Source organism: Eurytemora carolleeae, unplaced genomic scaffold (genome assembly GCF_000591075.1).
Source record: "Eurytemora carolleeae unplaced genomic scaffold, Eaff_2.0 scaffold109, whole genome shotgun sequence".
Lineage (NCBI taxonomy): Eukaryota > Metazoa > Arthropoda > Copepoda > Calanoida > Temoridae > Eurytemora > Eurytemora carolleeae.
Genome location: NW_019396229.1, coordinates 389,072 through 403,546, shown reverse-complemented (window position 1 = coordinate 403,546; position 14,475 = coordinate 389,072). Strand labels below are relative to the sequence as shown.

The 14,475-nt window shown below is 34.3% G+C and overlaps 1 protein-coding gene across 5 annotated transcripts in view; it reads right to left on the bottom strand.

Annotated features, from left to right (window-relative positions):
• Positions 1 to 14,475, bottom strand: part of LOC111698761 (uncharacterized) — a 36,223-nt gene that overhangs the window by 19,733 nt on the left and 2,015 nt on the right. For 3 of the 5 annotated variants that reach the window (XM_023469181.1, XM_023469180.1, XM_023469182.1), the window contains exons 5-21: positions 13,959 to 14,041; positions 13,001 to 13,245; positions 12,671 to 12,803; positions 10,789 to 10,932; positions 10,398 to 10,537; positions 9,780 to 9,930; positions 7,375 to 9,376; positions 6,786 to 6,911; positions 6,115 to 6,236; positions 5,386 to 5,440; positions 5,008 to 5,130; positions 4,602 to 4,677; positions 3,877 to 4,030; positions 3,098 to 3,224; positions 2,524 to 2,652; positions 1,565 to 1,649; positions 910 to 1,022 (exon numbers count right to left, since the gene is read on the bottom strand). In XM_023469181.1, coding sequence (XP_023324949.1) covers positions 910 to 1,022; positions 1,565 to 1,649; positions 2,524 to 2,652; positions 3,098 to 3,224; positions 3,877 to 4,030; positions 4,602 to 4,677; positions 5,008 to 5,130; positions 5,386 to 5,440; positions 6,115 to 6,236; positions 6,786 to 6,911; positions 7,375 to 9,376; positions 9,780 to 9,930; positions 10,398 to 10,537; positions 10,789 to 10,932; positions 12,671 to 12,803; positions 13,001 to 13,245; positions 13,959 to 14,041 — 4,008 coding nt within the window. The remainder of the gene's footprint in view (positions 1 to 909; positions 1,023 to 1,564; positions 1,650 to 2,523; positions 2,653 to 3,097; positions 3,225 to 3,876; positions 4,031 to 4,601; positions 4,678 to 5,007; positions 5,131 to 5,385; positions 5,441 to 6,114; positions 6,237 to 6,785; positions 6,912 to 7,374; positions 9,377 to 9,779; positions 9,931 to 10,397; positions 10,538 to 10,788; positions 10,933 to 12,670; positions 12,804 to 13,000; positions 13,246 to 13,958; positions 14,042 to 14,475) is intronic. The other 2 variants (XM_023469183.1, XM_023469184.1) reach the window with 2 other exon arrangements.

Sequence of the window (14,475 nt, the reverse complement as noted above, 5' to 3'; positions counted from 1 at the left end):
TTATATAATTGACAAAGGTACTGAACAGTTGTCTCGATCCTAAAGAACTCTGTTTTTGGCACAAACTCAGTATATCTTTGAAAACCAATGTCGTAAACCTTTGATATTTCAAATTAAGAATTTTAATATATAACATTGTCTAAGTTTGAAATATTAGAAATTTACGCCATCACATTGCCAAGATATTTGGATTGAAAAATTTAAGCTTGAGGCAAAAACTCAGGTCCTTTGTCAAGCCTTATATCTGTGCAACCTTATGTATAAGACCCTTGATATTAACTTTAAACTATGAAAGATCTATGGCCAGAATTTGAAATACGAAAAAATTTTCACCACCGGATTTCAAATAGCAAGGGATTAAAAATTGGAATTTGTGGCAAGTCTTCAGTTCCTTTCTGATCAAATATAATTGTTTTTCAAAGAGAAAACAAAACACACATTTTGCCTTAAAATCAAACAATTTTGAACAATATTAAAAAACAAAACACACATTTTGCCTTAAAATCAAACAATTTTGAACAATATTAAAAAAACAAAAATTGGATGGAATCGAACGGCTTGAGAAGCAACTTTAATTAATAATGAAAAAATTTGTAATCTTTAATCAGAAATTTTTGTTAAAGAATTTCAAGTTTAAAATGGGCTTACAACTGGGAGTAACAAGATAACAATTTCATACTTAAAAGCAGAATGAAAGATAATTTGTTTTTAGATTTCTTAAATTAGATTACGAAGGATATTTCTATTTATATATCAGAAAATATTTATATCTTATTTTAAAAGGTGAATATGTTACAAATACAAAACCCTCAGCAATGTTTCTAATTTAAAGACGACTTTCGCTTTTAACTTTTTTTTTTGTATCTTAAGAATTAACTTCCCCCAGAACGATAATGTTAACTACAAGACCTGAATCCTTGTATAGAGCTTCCAAAATGTTCTGTGAACTTTATTCATGTGATCTATAAACTGAGCTTTATTCATCCCTTCAATAGAACCACACTCTTCGCAGAACATTTTGCCTGATTAATAATATATTAAAGGGACAGGAGATGTAAGATGACTCTCCGTTTACAGAAAGGCATGTTTAATTCACAACGGTAGACTTATAACCTTAGTCTGATCAAGAATTCATATCCCTGTGTTTCTCTATGTGACTGACTTACGGATTTTTGGAGCAGAAATAAACACTAAAGCTCGAAAAACGACAATTTCTACCAAATTAGGACAGATAAAGGTTTAGAAGGTACCGTAGTGAATCATGCATGCCCGTTTTGGTTTCTGCAATGAACCGATAAAATTGTCTTCACTTGGGCAGACGAAATTTCTTATTTGTGATATCTAACTATTACCCCCCCCCCCCCCCCCCCCCCCCCCCCCCCCCCCCCCCCCCCCCTTNTTCAATAATTTACCTTATAACATCATTCCCCCCCCCCCATTCAGCAAATAAAACCATTCACATTTTTTTGCGCATGCATATGTTACTTCTTGGGGGGAAAAAATGTTCAAAATGTTGTTTTTTAAAAAATATACACCCCTGGTTTATGATTATGAATATATGTACCTGGTAAATTAGGGTAGGTTAGTGCTTGGAGAAGAATATCATCGTGAAGATGTATATCAGTCAGATGTTTCTCAAGCTCAGAATTCTAAAAATTAGGATTAATCGTCTTGCTATCATTTTAGTTCATTGAAACTTGAAAGTTTTAACAATTTCCAAATATTTTCTGATAAATATCAATTGGTTAAAAATGGTTAATTTCGGCTTGTTTAGTTAGTTTTTTTTTAAGTTAAATCGGTTCAGTTGGTCTGGTTAAGTCTCATCAAGTTTTGGTTAAGTTTTGGTTAAGGTTTGGTTAAGGTTTAGTTAAGTTTTGGTTAAGTGTTGGTTAAGTGTTGGTTAAGTGTTGGTTAAGGTTTGGTTAAGGTTTGATTAAGGTTTGGTTAAGGTTTGGTTAAGTTTTGGTTAAGGTTTGGTTAAGTTTTGGTTAAGGTTTGGTTAAGTTTTGATTAAGGTTTGATTAAGGTCTGATTAAGGTTTGATTAAGTTTTGGTTAAGGTTTGGTTAAGTTTTGGTTAAGTTTTTATTAAGGTTTGGTTAAGGTTTGGTTAAGGTTTGGTTAAGTTTTGGTTAAATTTTGGTTTTGTTTGGTATTGTTTGGTATTGTTTGGTATTGTTTGCTTTGGTTTGGATATATTTGGTTCAGTTTGGTTTGGTTTGGTTAAATTTGGTTCAGTTTGGGTAGATTTAAACAAGGTTAAAAGTTTTCAACTTAATTTCGAGAACTTTAGTAAAGTGTAGTCAAGGTTTTACTTTTAATTCGATAATTTTGTATTATTATCGTTTTTTCGATTATTTTCGATTGGTTTCGATTGTTTTCGATTGGTTTCAATTGGTTTCGATTATTATCGATTACTTTTTATCATTTTTTATTGTTTTCGATGGATTAAATTATTTTCGTTTGTTTTTGATAATTTTGATAATTTTAGATCATTTTAGTTATAGTTATTATCATTTCCAACCTTGCGGTATTTCTTGAGGCAGAGTTTACATGTGAGAAGCCTTGTCTCCTGAGCAACTAGTAGACCAGCATAGTCTCGTCCAAACAGATGGGGACGACCAGCTATATGAGAAACCATCAACATCTCGCTCTAGCACAAACAAATTTAACATTTTAGAATAAAAGTTTTTAAACAATCAGATCAAAACAAAGCATGAAACCAAAGCATGAAACCAAAGCATGAAACCAAAGCACCAAACCAAAGCATCAAACCAAAGCATCAAACCAAAGCACCAAACCAAAGCATTAAACCAAAGCATCAAACCAAAGCTAAGCATCAAACCAAAACTAAACTCAACTCAATTCTACTCAACTGACATAAAATTAAATCAAATTAAATCGTATTAAAACACATTTGAGTTACAAAAACGCCAACTCTTTAAAAGTAAAGAATTCTTATTATAAATATACAGTTTTCCGTCAATATTTTACTTGACATAATTTTGACATTAAACTAATCAGTACATTTTAAGGGAATTAAGGTTTGGCATTCACAATTGACCCACCTGTATTTATTCCTAAACATGCAGTTCTACCTGAAGGGTGAGATCACAAATAATGCACTTAAAGGTTCCTTCAGTAGTTTTTATAATAAGGTTTAAACATCTTTTGTAAACCTCATGAGCTGGGTTCAGGAACGTATCTCGTGCAGACAACTCTTCCCTAAACAGTAATTAGAATAATATTTAAACATTATTTCTCAAGAATAAAAAACAACTTTTTGAGCTGTCAATCAAAAACAAATATCCCTTTTTCGGGAATTTCTACTTACTACTTTTTCTGCATTTTGTGCAATTTCCATAATATAACTTTCACGGAACCATTGAATTACAGATTGCTTTTTAGAATTCTAATCCACGTAAGCTGCAATTTTTTAGCAGCCCCATTAATTATTAAAAATTTAAAAGGCAAGAAATCAACCAAAATATTCAGATTATCAAAGTTAACTTAAGTCAAAACATTATTTGACAAAAACATCTTTTATCTCGTACTTAAGTTTTCTAATCCTTCTTATGTATTCTTTCGAACTATAAATTGAATTCTACTAGATTAATAGTCAAAGTTTAAAAAACAATAATTCACACCATCGGCTCACAAAAATATGAAGATTAGAAAACCCAAGTTTGTAAAATTGTATTTTTAACGAGAAAAAGGGGTGTCATGCAAACTACTAATGCCTTAAAAAAAGCAGTGCCAAATGCAGACCTCACGAAAGAAGTGCAAAAATAATTATAAGTATAAATACTGATTAATGCCTAGGCACCGTATTCAAAATCCACAATTTCCCCCAGAAAACACCATTTTATTTACTTACTTTAGTCCTGCTCCTGGAGAAAGATATTCTGCAAGTTTCTGAACATCCGTTGAATCTATTTTAGGTTTCTCAATTCCACCTTCAATACTTATTTCACCCTTTGATGCCATCGTCAGTAAACGGTCCGTAAACCAGAAGTTTAACCTCTGGTGCTCTAAAACAAAATTTATTTTTAAATATAATTTTTTCAATTCTTTTTTAAAAACTTAACAAAATTAGAATACAGAATACAAACGTTTTCTCTTGGGATATTAACTCTTAAACAACAGTAAGAACTGTAAGTTTTGTGAATTTTTCTAACATGAGACTTTTATTAAAATCCAGTGCTTAGGATCCGGATCCGGATCCGTTGGATCCGCAAGATTTTAGCTTCCTGGATCCGGATCCGCAAAAATATGCAGATCCACGGATCCGGATCCAAGGGGTGAAATATCAACCAAAAAATGCAAAAAAAATCTGTTTTACTCCAAAACCCCAAATCTGAACTTATGAAAAAAAAGATTATAAAAATTTCCTCATTTCTGAATGGTTCATCAAGTTTTAGGATAAAAATAAGCGAAAAAAATAAAACCAAAAATTTGAAAATTTTGTTTTGTTAAAAAAATTTCAGTAAATCTTAAAGAAATGACCTGGATCCGGATCCGCATCAAAATTGAATGGATCCTAAGCACTGTTAAAATCAATTGGATGATCGACAATTCGAATTTCGCCGCCGATTCGTTTACCTATTCCGTAGTGTAGTACTGTACTTTGGATATCATTGCATCTGAATTCACAATTGCTGCAGGCATACTGGCCATCCTAAGAATATATTCTCTAATTAATAGAAACAGTGAATTTAAATCATCGAGATTTTGAACTTACTATCAGACAACAACCCAACGATTGTGTTTAAATAAATAAATAAAGTGGTGGTGGGGGGGGGGGNACCTGGGATAGTCCACACTCTGAGATGAGTTGATCCATGAAATGGTTTAAGACTAGATTAATATCTAACCTGGGATAGTCCACACTCTGAGATGAGTTGATCCATGAAATGGTTTAAGACTAGATTAATATCTAACCTGGGATAGTCCACACTCTGAGATGAGTTGATCCATGAAATGGTTTAAGACTAGATTAATATCTAACCTGGGATAGTCCGCACTCTGAGATGAGTTGATCCATGAAATGGTTTAAAACTAGATGTTCAACGCACTCCTTGGCTTCGTTGAAGCAACAACCACAAAGAAGACACTCATAATCACGACTCTCCTTAACAAAACATTCATGTGGAAAAAGAATTTTTAAAAAGCTTGATTTTTCTTATTTTTTTAGTCAACAGCAGGGAGGGGCAATGAGCATATGGTTATGGATTCTGAGTATGAAACTAAGGAATTTTACAATTACAAAAAGAATGTCTGAACATTTTTTCCCGAACCAATACATGATTGAACTACTCTTACAATAACAGTATTTGAACCAGCAAAACAAGATCAACTAAGTCTCTGAAATCAAATCAATTCTTACTTTAAGTGCTTCTCTATATTTTTCCAGCGAATAACTGAATTCTACAGTATGCTCCCTGAAATAGTTAATGATTAGTAACTGTTAACTATTGACGGAAAATCTGTAAAAAGCATGAGCTCATGTATTAAAGGGACTGTTAGTGCAGACATGAATTCAAGTGGCCTACCATGAACAGGATGGTATGTCTATTTAGGGTGATCAATATTGGAATTAAGCCAACCGCCCACCAGGAGTAGCTGCGTTTTCACAAAAAAAATAGTGTAATCCAAAATTTCCAAATCGTCCATACGGTTGTAAATTGACGATACCATATTGGAGAAATTACCGCAAGCCCCCAAAAAAATATTTTGAAAATTTATATAGTGTACATCATTTTCTTGGAAATTTTATGCTAAATTCAAATCTGAAAAGCGCTTTTAAAAATATTAAAAGTTAAAAAAGTTTATTACAATATTTTTTTATTGATTTTTAAAATAGTCACAAATTATTCACCCTGAATGTTTATTGTCTATACACAATGATACCTAAACTGTTTATCTACGTGTAAATGATTAATTTTAAATTACATCTTTTCAATACAGAAAAACGACGATATCTTCCTTAATGTTTAAATCATATAATTATATTATATATACACAAATGTTTAGGACTTTAAATTGAGGGTCACTTGAAATTCAGTCGACAGTCCCTTTAAACTACTTGTTTCCACGTATACCAGAGTGAACTAACCTGAGAAAATGTTCGACAAGGCCGTTGGTTGAGAAGGGTTCAACTCTCCTACAGATAGGACAGCTTGTGTCCAGACTACCAGCAATATTGAAGCTCCAAACCATTCCCATACTGTACTTAACCTAGACAGGATTATTATTATCTTTAAAGGGACAACCCTGCATTCAATTAAATAGGATTCGGAGCTCCTAGTCGAAACGTATCCGTGGGCAACGCGGTTTACGCCCCTAGGGAGAAGACTTACAACATGCGGTCTGCCTGAGACAGCTCCATTTCTGGAAACTCTTTAGCTTGATTTAAATACAAGTTTAAATTCCTTCAACGAATAATATTTCAGTACAGGAGTAATATTCTCTTCAGCTTAGTCTATACTTGTACTGTACAAGTTGTACAGGAGTTACAATATAATTCAAAAACAAATCCAAAATTAATTTTCGTAAAATAATAAAAAAACTTTCAATTATTTTTTTAATTACATGAAGGGATCAAGATTCAGAATTTGGATCTATTTTGCTGTATGATCGTGCATTTGAATCCTTTCTTTCTAAGCGTGGGGATAAAGAATTCAGATCCAGTGCTTTGGATCCAATCAAAACGGAATGAATCCAGAGCACTTAAATACTTGGTTCACAAAAATCTAAATAAAAAATTTAAATAAATAGTACATGTACCTTTTCAATATGTGTTGAGGAAATATGGTTTATTAGATCTTCTCTTTGTACGTTATCATCACAGAATACACAGGATAGATCAGGTTTAGACTCCTTACTTTTCATGTTGTATTCCAGATACAGGCCCTAAAAAGACCAAACAAGGCTATTTTCCAATTTTGTGAAAAAACCGGTTTACTGGAACAAATATTTTAATTATTTTCCCTTTTAGACATATTTTCAGCTTAAATCATGTTGTATTTGCTAAAGCAGATTCACAACCGTATTTGCTAAAGAAGATTCACAACCATATTTGCAACAGCAGATTCACAACCATATTTGCAACAGCAGATTCACAACCATATTTGCTAAAGCAGATTCACAACCACATTTTTTAAAGCAGATTCACAACCATATTTGCTAAATCAGATTCACAACCATATTTGCTAAAGCAGATTCACAACCATATTTGCTAAATCAGATTCACAACCATATTTGCGCCATTCAATCAAGAAGCTAGGTTCCCTAGAATCTAAAGAGATACTGCAAAACCCGCACTGAATTGTAACCCAATAAAACCAATAAATTCCCCCTGAAAAAAAAAACTAACCTTGACTGGTATTGGTAAACATATAGCTCCAAAGTGCTCCACCACTTTATCAAGGTCGGAGCTAACAAACATTTTGCAGGTCGGACACTTCCACTCAACCTGGGCAGGATTATAGCTGGAGGAGTCCTTGTAAATCCTTTTTTGAAGATTTTCTTTAAAGTGGATGAGGGCAAGATGACTGTGGAAGGATTTGAGATCTGAGAATCCTTGAGAGCAGATACAACAAGATTCTACAGGTTCGGAAGATCTGTGCTTCTGGGATAAAATCTGAATATCCTCCATCTTGGAGGAACTTTTCCTGGAGCTGGATTCTGCAATCTTTACTGCTCTCTTCATATTGTTTTCAACATTTTCCAGGCTTCGAGATTTTGGAACATTTCCGGAGATAAATTCTTTAGCAAGTTCTGCGAGTTCAAGTTTGATTCCAGACTTGCGTGCCCCCGGTCCCCTATTGACACTAAGGGGTGGAGTTTGCCGGTTGTGGAAAATAACCTGGATCTCATCATCGTCATCGGCTGCAGAAACCGGTTCAGGGTTTAGTGCGGCAGAGGGCTGAGTCGGAGCAGATACCCTGACATTTGCTGGGGATGATTTTTTGCCAGAAATTTTAATCTTAGAGTATGTGTTTTGTGTAGATAAACCAAGGTTTTTATCCGTCTGTGTTTTCTGGGCAGATGGAAGAGGGTTGGAGGATGTAGGTTTTATGGTTATCTCAACCACTCCTTCCCCTACGGGAAACTCAACCTCGTCTAGCGTGGCTTTCGTAGTGTTCGGTTGAGATGGATTCTGTATAATCTCCGGGTTTTCCTTCAAAGGAATAATCTCCGGGTTCACACTCAAAGAAGGATTCTCTGTATTCTCATTAGATGATACCTCTGGCACGGACTCAACAACAGGTATAACAGTATCTTCTTCCTCTTTTTTGCTTTTCTGATATTCCTCTGTAATCGACATTTTCTTAAATTCTGCATTGCCTAGGTTTGGAAGCTTTTCGAGAATCTTTTCTTTTTGTTCAATTTCATCAATATCTTTTGATTCATTCTTTTCTGCCGCCTGAAGACTAGTATTTATTAAATCTGGTTCCTCACATTGTACATTGATCTCAAGAACTTCTTCATCATTTTCCTCGGCCTTGTCTGGTAGATTGGCACACATAATCTGCTCTATTTGCTGATCGGTCTTCACATTTCCTGCTTCTGGATCATTCATTTTGATCTTCTCAGTTTCCAGTTCAACTGTTTTAATCTGATTTGTTTCCAGTTTAACTGTTTCGATCTGCTCTGGTTCCTGGTCAACTGTTTTAATCTGCTCTATTTCCTGGTCGACTGATTTAATCTGCTCTGTTTCCTGGTTGACTGTTTTGATCTGCTCTGTTTCCTGGTTGACTGTTTTGATCTGCTCTATTTTGTCGTCGACTGATTTGATCTGCTCTGTTTCCTGGTGGACTGTTTTGATCTGCTCTATTTCCCGATCAACTGTTTTGATCTGCTCTATTTCCTGGTCAACTGTTTTGATCTGCTCTATTTCCCGGTCAACTGTTTTGATCTCCTCTGTTTCCTGGTCAACTGTTTTGATCTGCTCTGTTTCCTGGTCCGTTACCTTGATTCCCTTCATTTCTTCATTATTTGTCTGAATTGAAGTTTCAAGTTCTGATAATTCAGACTCTAATTTTTCATCATTTGTGTTGACAACATCACCAGACATACTTCCTTTATTTTCAGACTTACGTTCCGATTCAACAGTTGTAATCTCATAAATATCTGGAAGTATTTGCAGAGGTGGAAACAAAAATTTTTCTTTCTCCAAATCAGCCTCCACATCTTCACCTTCAACCTCCACGTCCTCACTCTCAACCATAACATCCTCACTCTCCATAATATCCTCACTCTCAACCATAACATCCTCACTCTCCATAATATCCTCACTCTCAACCATAACATCCTCTCTCTCCATAATATCCTCACTCTCAACCTCCATATACAGGCCGATACTCTCCTCAGACCTAGATATTTACAAGCCAGGTCAAATTAGGTCAATTTAGAGTTTAGTTAAGGTAAGTTTTTATCACTTTCACAATCATCATTAAAGAAAACCCGTCTTTAGATGAAATTGGGGTCGACGCTCCTGAACTAATGTTTTTTGGATACTGTAGCAGCAATAATTCAAGTCTAAATGAAAGTTAAGAATGCTCAAGAATTATGAGGAAAATCCGGGAACAGGAAAACCGGAATAACGGAACCAGTCAGTCTCCTTCCTCAAACACGAGAACTTGTATTCCTGGTTATTAATATATGTTTGTTTACCTATTTAGAATAAACCACATTTGTATACTTGTTCTTACTCTAAAATACCAACAAAAACAAAAAATAATAATAAATATTTAATTATATTAAGAGTAGTTTTACCTTTTTCTATCAGCTAAATACACTTGTGATATTTTACTGAGGGCAGGATTGGATTTGATGAAGACTCTGGGTATTCTTCTGGACTTCTTTATAATATATCCGGAAATCACACACTTTGCAGACTTCATTCTGATGTAACTGTTTCGTTTCCCTGATAAAATAAGGTTTTAATATTTACTTTATTAAACTATCATCTATTCATTGAATTATGTTTAAAAACTACGCTTAACTTTGTAGACAAATGCAGGTAAGTGAACTAAAATTTGAACGGTGTACAGTGACATATTTAGCATGACTATTTTACATACCTATATCCTTTCCCACAAAGCAGGACAGTTGGTGAATAGTTTTAAATGTATTCTTCCATAATTTGTTTAGTTCTTTGATACCAAAGAGAAGCGAGTAATAAAAAATATCACATGGCAGTCATATTATAATAGAATTGATTTCAGTGTTAAATATAGTAAGTAACAGATTTTTTTAACAAAATAAACTGCAAAAAGTTATAAAAATCCAATATATTTAATATATGGAAGAAGACATTCATAACTATTCACCAACTGTCAAGTTTCGTGGGACACCCTGTATAACTTGAATAAACAGGCAACAGCTGATTACCTGAGAATTTAGCTTTAGCTCTCTCTATGCCTCCATGCTCCAGTCCCCAATGCAGCACCATACTTTTCACTGCTTTTTTGCAATTTCTGCAGTACTCCTCCTCCATTTCACATCCAGCTTCCTCAAGCTCACGTTCCAACCTTCAATCAATCAATCAATCAATCAATCAATCAACCAATCAATCAATCAATCAATCAATCAATCAATCATTCAATCGACCGACCAACCAACCAACCATCAAATCAATCAATCAATAAGGAATTCAAAGTTCACGATCAAATGTCTCAGATATTCTAGTTTTATATGAAAAGTGGGTTAACCCCAATATTTTTATATATTTTCATATTTTTTCATTTTATTGTTAGTTCCATTCCAGTTCCTTTGAACTCACCTTGGTGTAAGATGTTTGAATGCAAGATGTGTATAGAGGGCCTGTTGTCCCGTAAATTGTTGGTTACAAAACATGCATCTTTTAAAGGTTTTCGAAATCTCAACAATATCATCATCCATCACCCTTCGGGCTTTCAGCCGTTCCCTAAATAAGTAATAGAATAAGTATGATTTTATGATAACTGACAGTTAAAAAAAACTTTCGTTATACTTTGTAAAAATACAGTATACAGTATACAAAGAATAATCTTGATTATTGATTTTTAGATATTTTACTTACCGTCTTCCTTTTCTCCTTTACCTTGACTTATCTTACTCGTTTAAAACTCTCTTAAAATACCAACCATGTCTAAATTTTTTCTTTTATCTTTCAGCATCTTTGTCTACTACACGTCCTTCTTTATCTAATCCTATTTCTTGTTTTCCTGAATATAGGCCTGCTTTAGCGGGGTGTTAACAAGCATAAATAAATAAGAATGGGTAGTCATAAGCTAACTGAATATATATTTATCTAACACAGTATTTATACAAGATGCAGTACACAAAAATCTAATCAACAACATATGAAGTATGGAGTATGCTGTGTACTACATTTTAGGAATCCAACAGGGGCGCCACAAGACCCCCCCCCCCGACATCAGCGAGTAGAAAAAGGAGCTGATGTATGATCTCTCACAAGCCTCCGAGGCAGGAGGAGAAACTGTAGTAGGTGAAGGGATGGCTTGTCTAGCTAGAGCTAAAGGCCTAACAACAGGATGTTGAGTAGGTCTACCACGGGTTGGAGGAACTGCAGGAACAACAAGATTGAATTGGAGAAAGCAGGCATAGTTCGTCGTTCCTGTTCTCCATGGTCAAGTCCGCACCATATGAACCTATTTCCCGTCTTTCAGCTTTTTAGCATGCTTCCTGTCCTTCTTAAATCTAAACTTACTTCCTGTCCTTCACATCTTGAAGCCACCTCCTCTCCATCACATCCTAAAGTTACTTCCTGTCCTTTTCTAAACATATTTCCTTTCCTCTCTCCTTTATCTAAACATATTGTTGTTGTTGTTATATGTCATATCATCATATCATATCATACAGCTAGGGATGCGTCCAACAGCTCCTTGACCTACAAGGGGTATGCCATCACAATCCCCTATAGGTGAAGGCTTTTCAGCCTGACATAGTTTAAATCCTAACGTCGGACACACGACCAAATTTGAGCCATGTCACCGGTCTGATTCCTTTTGTCAGCTAGTTGCCAAACAGTTGTATTAAATACATATTTAAATGCTGACAGAGAGAATCTCCCTCCCGGTTAACTGAGTGTTTAAAAAGGGTATTCATGAGTTGAAACGAATAATTTTAAAATGAATTGATAAATAAGCTTATAATAAGTTATTGAGTTATAGAGAAGTGATTCATAAAATGAACCGACAAATAGATTATATGATAAATTTAAAATTATATAGAGAGTGGGATTCATTAGATGAATCGACAAAGAAATTATATGAAGGGATTCATAAAATGAATCGATCGTTTTCTACATACCTTAACCATAGTAGCGTAAATGGACATTGAAATTGGTTGTGAAGTTCTTTTAGCCACCAACTGAATGGGGTAAGGTTCGCGCACCAGAGAAGTTTGTTACAACTGTAAATGGACCCGCATCTATACATATTTCGTGCCCTAGCTATCCACACATACTTCCTGTCTTCTATCTTAACATATCTTGTACTTCTCCATCCAAACCTACTTCCGTCCTCCTCAATCTAAACATACTTTCTTTCCTCCCACCTCTATCTAAACCTTCTTTCTGTCCTATATATCCTAAATATACTTTCTGCCCTCCTTTTTATTAACAGGCTTCATTTCCTCTCTCCTCCTGTTAAAAAACTTACTTTCTGTCCTCTTGTATTTTGACTATCTCCGGGAAGGGTATTCCGACTTTCTCCTGCTCTTTCATTCGACTCGTGGCACGTGTCAGGTTTCGTTTCTCTATCAGAGTAGACAGGAACTCCACGTGCTTACATCCTAACAATCAATAAATTTTTTTACCATTATTATTTTCATTATCATAAAAAACGGACAAGATTGCAATTCACTAATGAACAAAATAATACATAGAACATTTTTAATAGAAATCAATCAATATTTTTTTGATTGTTACGACCAAAGACTCTTAAATGATTTTAAAAATACTTAACGTTGACAATATTAAAGTTGAATACCTAGATGAATCACAGCTCTTTCAGGATTTTTAAATTTGCAAATACATCCCGTCTTCGGGCACTTTAATATAGCCCCTCCGGCCCCTCCCGTATCTCCAGTTTTTCCAATTCCTCCCGTCTCTCCAGTTTCTGCAATTCGTCCAGTTCCTGCTCCATTGTCATTTGTGAATTTATCGAGAAGATCTTTGTAGAAATGTTTGAGACAAAGATGTGTATGATAAGCCTCTTTATCCAGGAAATTACATCTAAAAAATTAAAAACATTTATTAAATATAAATGTCCAGTGTCCTGTACAAAGGCAATCAATAAAAATATTTCAAACTTCATGTTCTCAAGATTTTACATTTCAATGGATTGAAAACTGTGGACAAGGGTATCGATTTACATTGTAATTTATTTTTTAGTTTCCACCTTGACACGTGTTTCCCGGGGAGTAAGGAATAGAAGGGAGATATAACTGACGCGGTTCTCCCTACCATATGATTATGCATGCTTTGCAGACGGTACTTCATTTGTATAAGAAATATTCAGAATAGGTTATAATATACGCGGTAATTGTACACATCAGACAAATATTTCTTATTCAAATGAAGTACCGTCTGCAAAGCATGTATCATATCATATGGTAGGGCGGGCCGCGTCAGTTTTATCTCCCTTCTATACCTTACTCCCTGGTGTTTCCCCTGTTCCTACATGATAAATGAACTGTGGCTTATTGCAGAAACAATGCGTCAGAAATGGGTATTATGACTGAGCCTGCGTCCGGCATTTGGCATTGAGACCTAATTTCCAATTAGGTGAGAAATGCACATACGGACAGAAACTTTAAAAAGTTTTGAACATTTTCCATAAATACAAAAGAGAAACAAATAAAAACTCTAAAATATGAGGTCTGGTATAAATAAGATAAAATGATATAGAATTAAACAAAAAATGTAAACAAATAAGAAAGACTTACGAGTGACAATAAGAGCATGTCAACCTCCCTGGGGCTTCTGCAGGAACTAGTTCAGCTAGTATCTCTATATCTGAATCCTCACTCTAATAATAATAATATTTATACAGATTCTAGTTCAGCCAGTATCTCTATATCTTAATCCTCACTCTAATAATAATAATATTTATACAGATTCTAGTTCTGCTAGTATTTCTATATCTGAATCCTCACTCATTGAAAATAATAAATTTACAGATTCTAGTTTAGCTAGTATCACTATATCTGAATCCTCGCTCTTTAATAAAAATAATACATATACTTTTAGTTCAGCCAGTATCTCTATATCTGAATCCTCACTCATTGAAAATAATAAATTTACAGATTCTAGTTTAGCTAGTATCTCTATATCTGAATCCTCACTCATTAAAAATAATAAATTTACAGATTCTAGTTTAGCTAGTATCTCTATATCTGAATCCTAACTCATTAAAAATAATAAATCTACAGATTCTAGTTCAGCTAGTATCTCTATATCTGA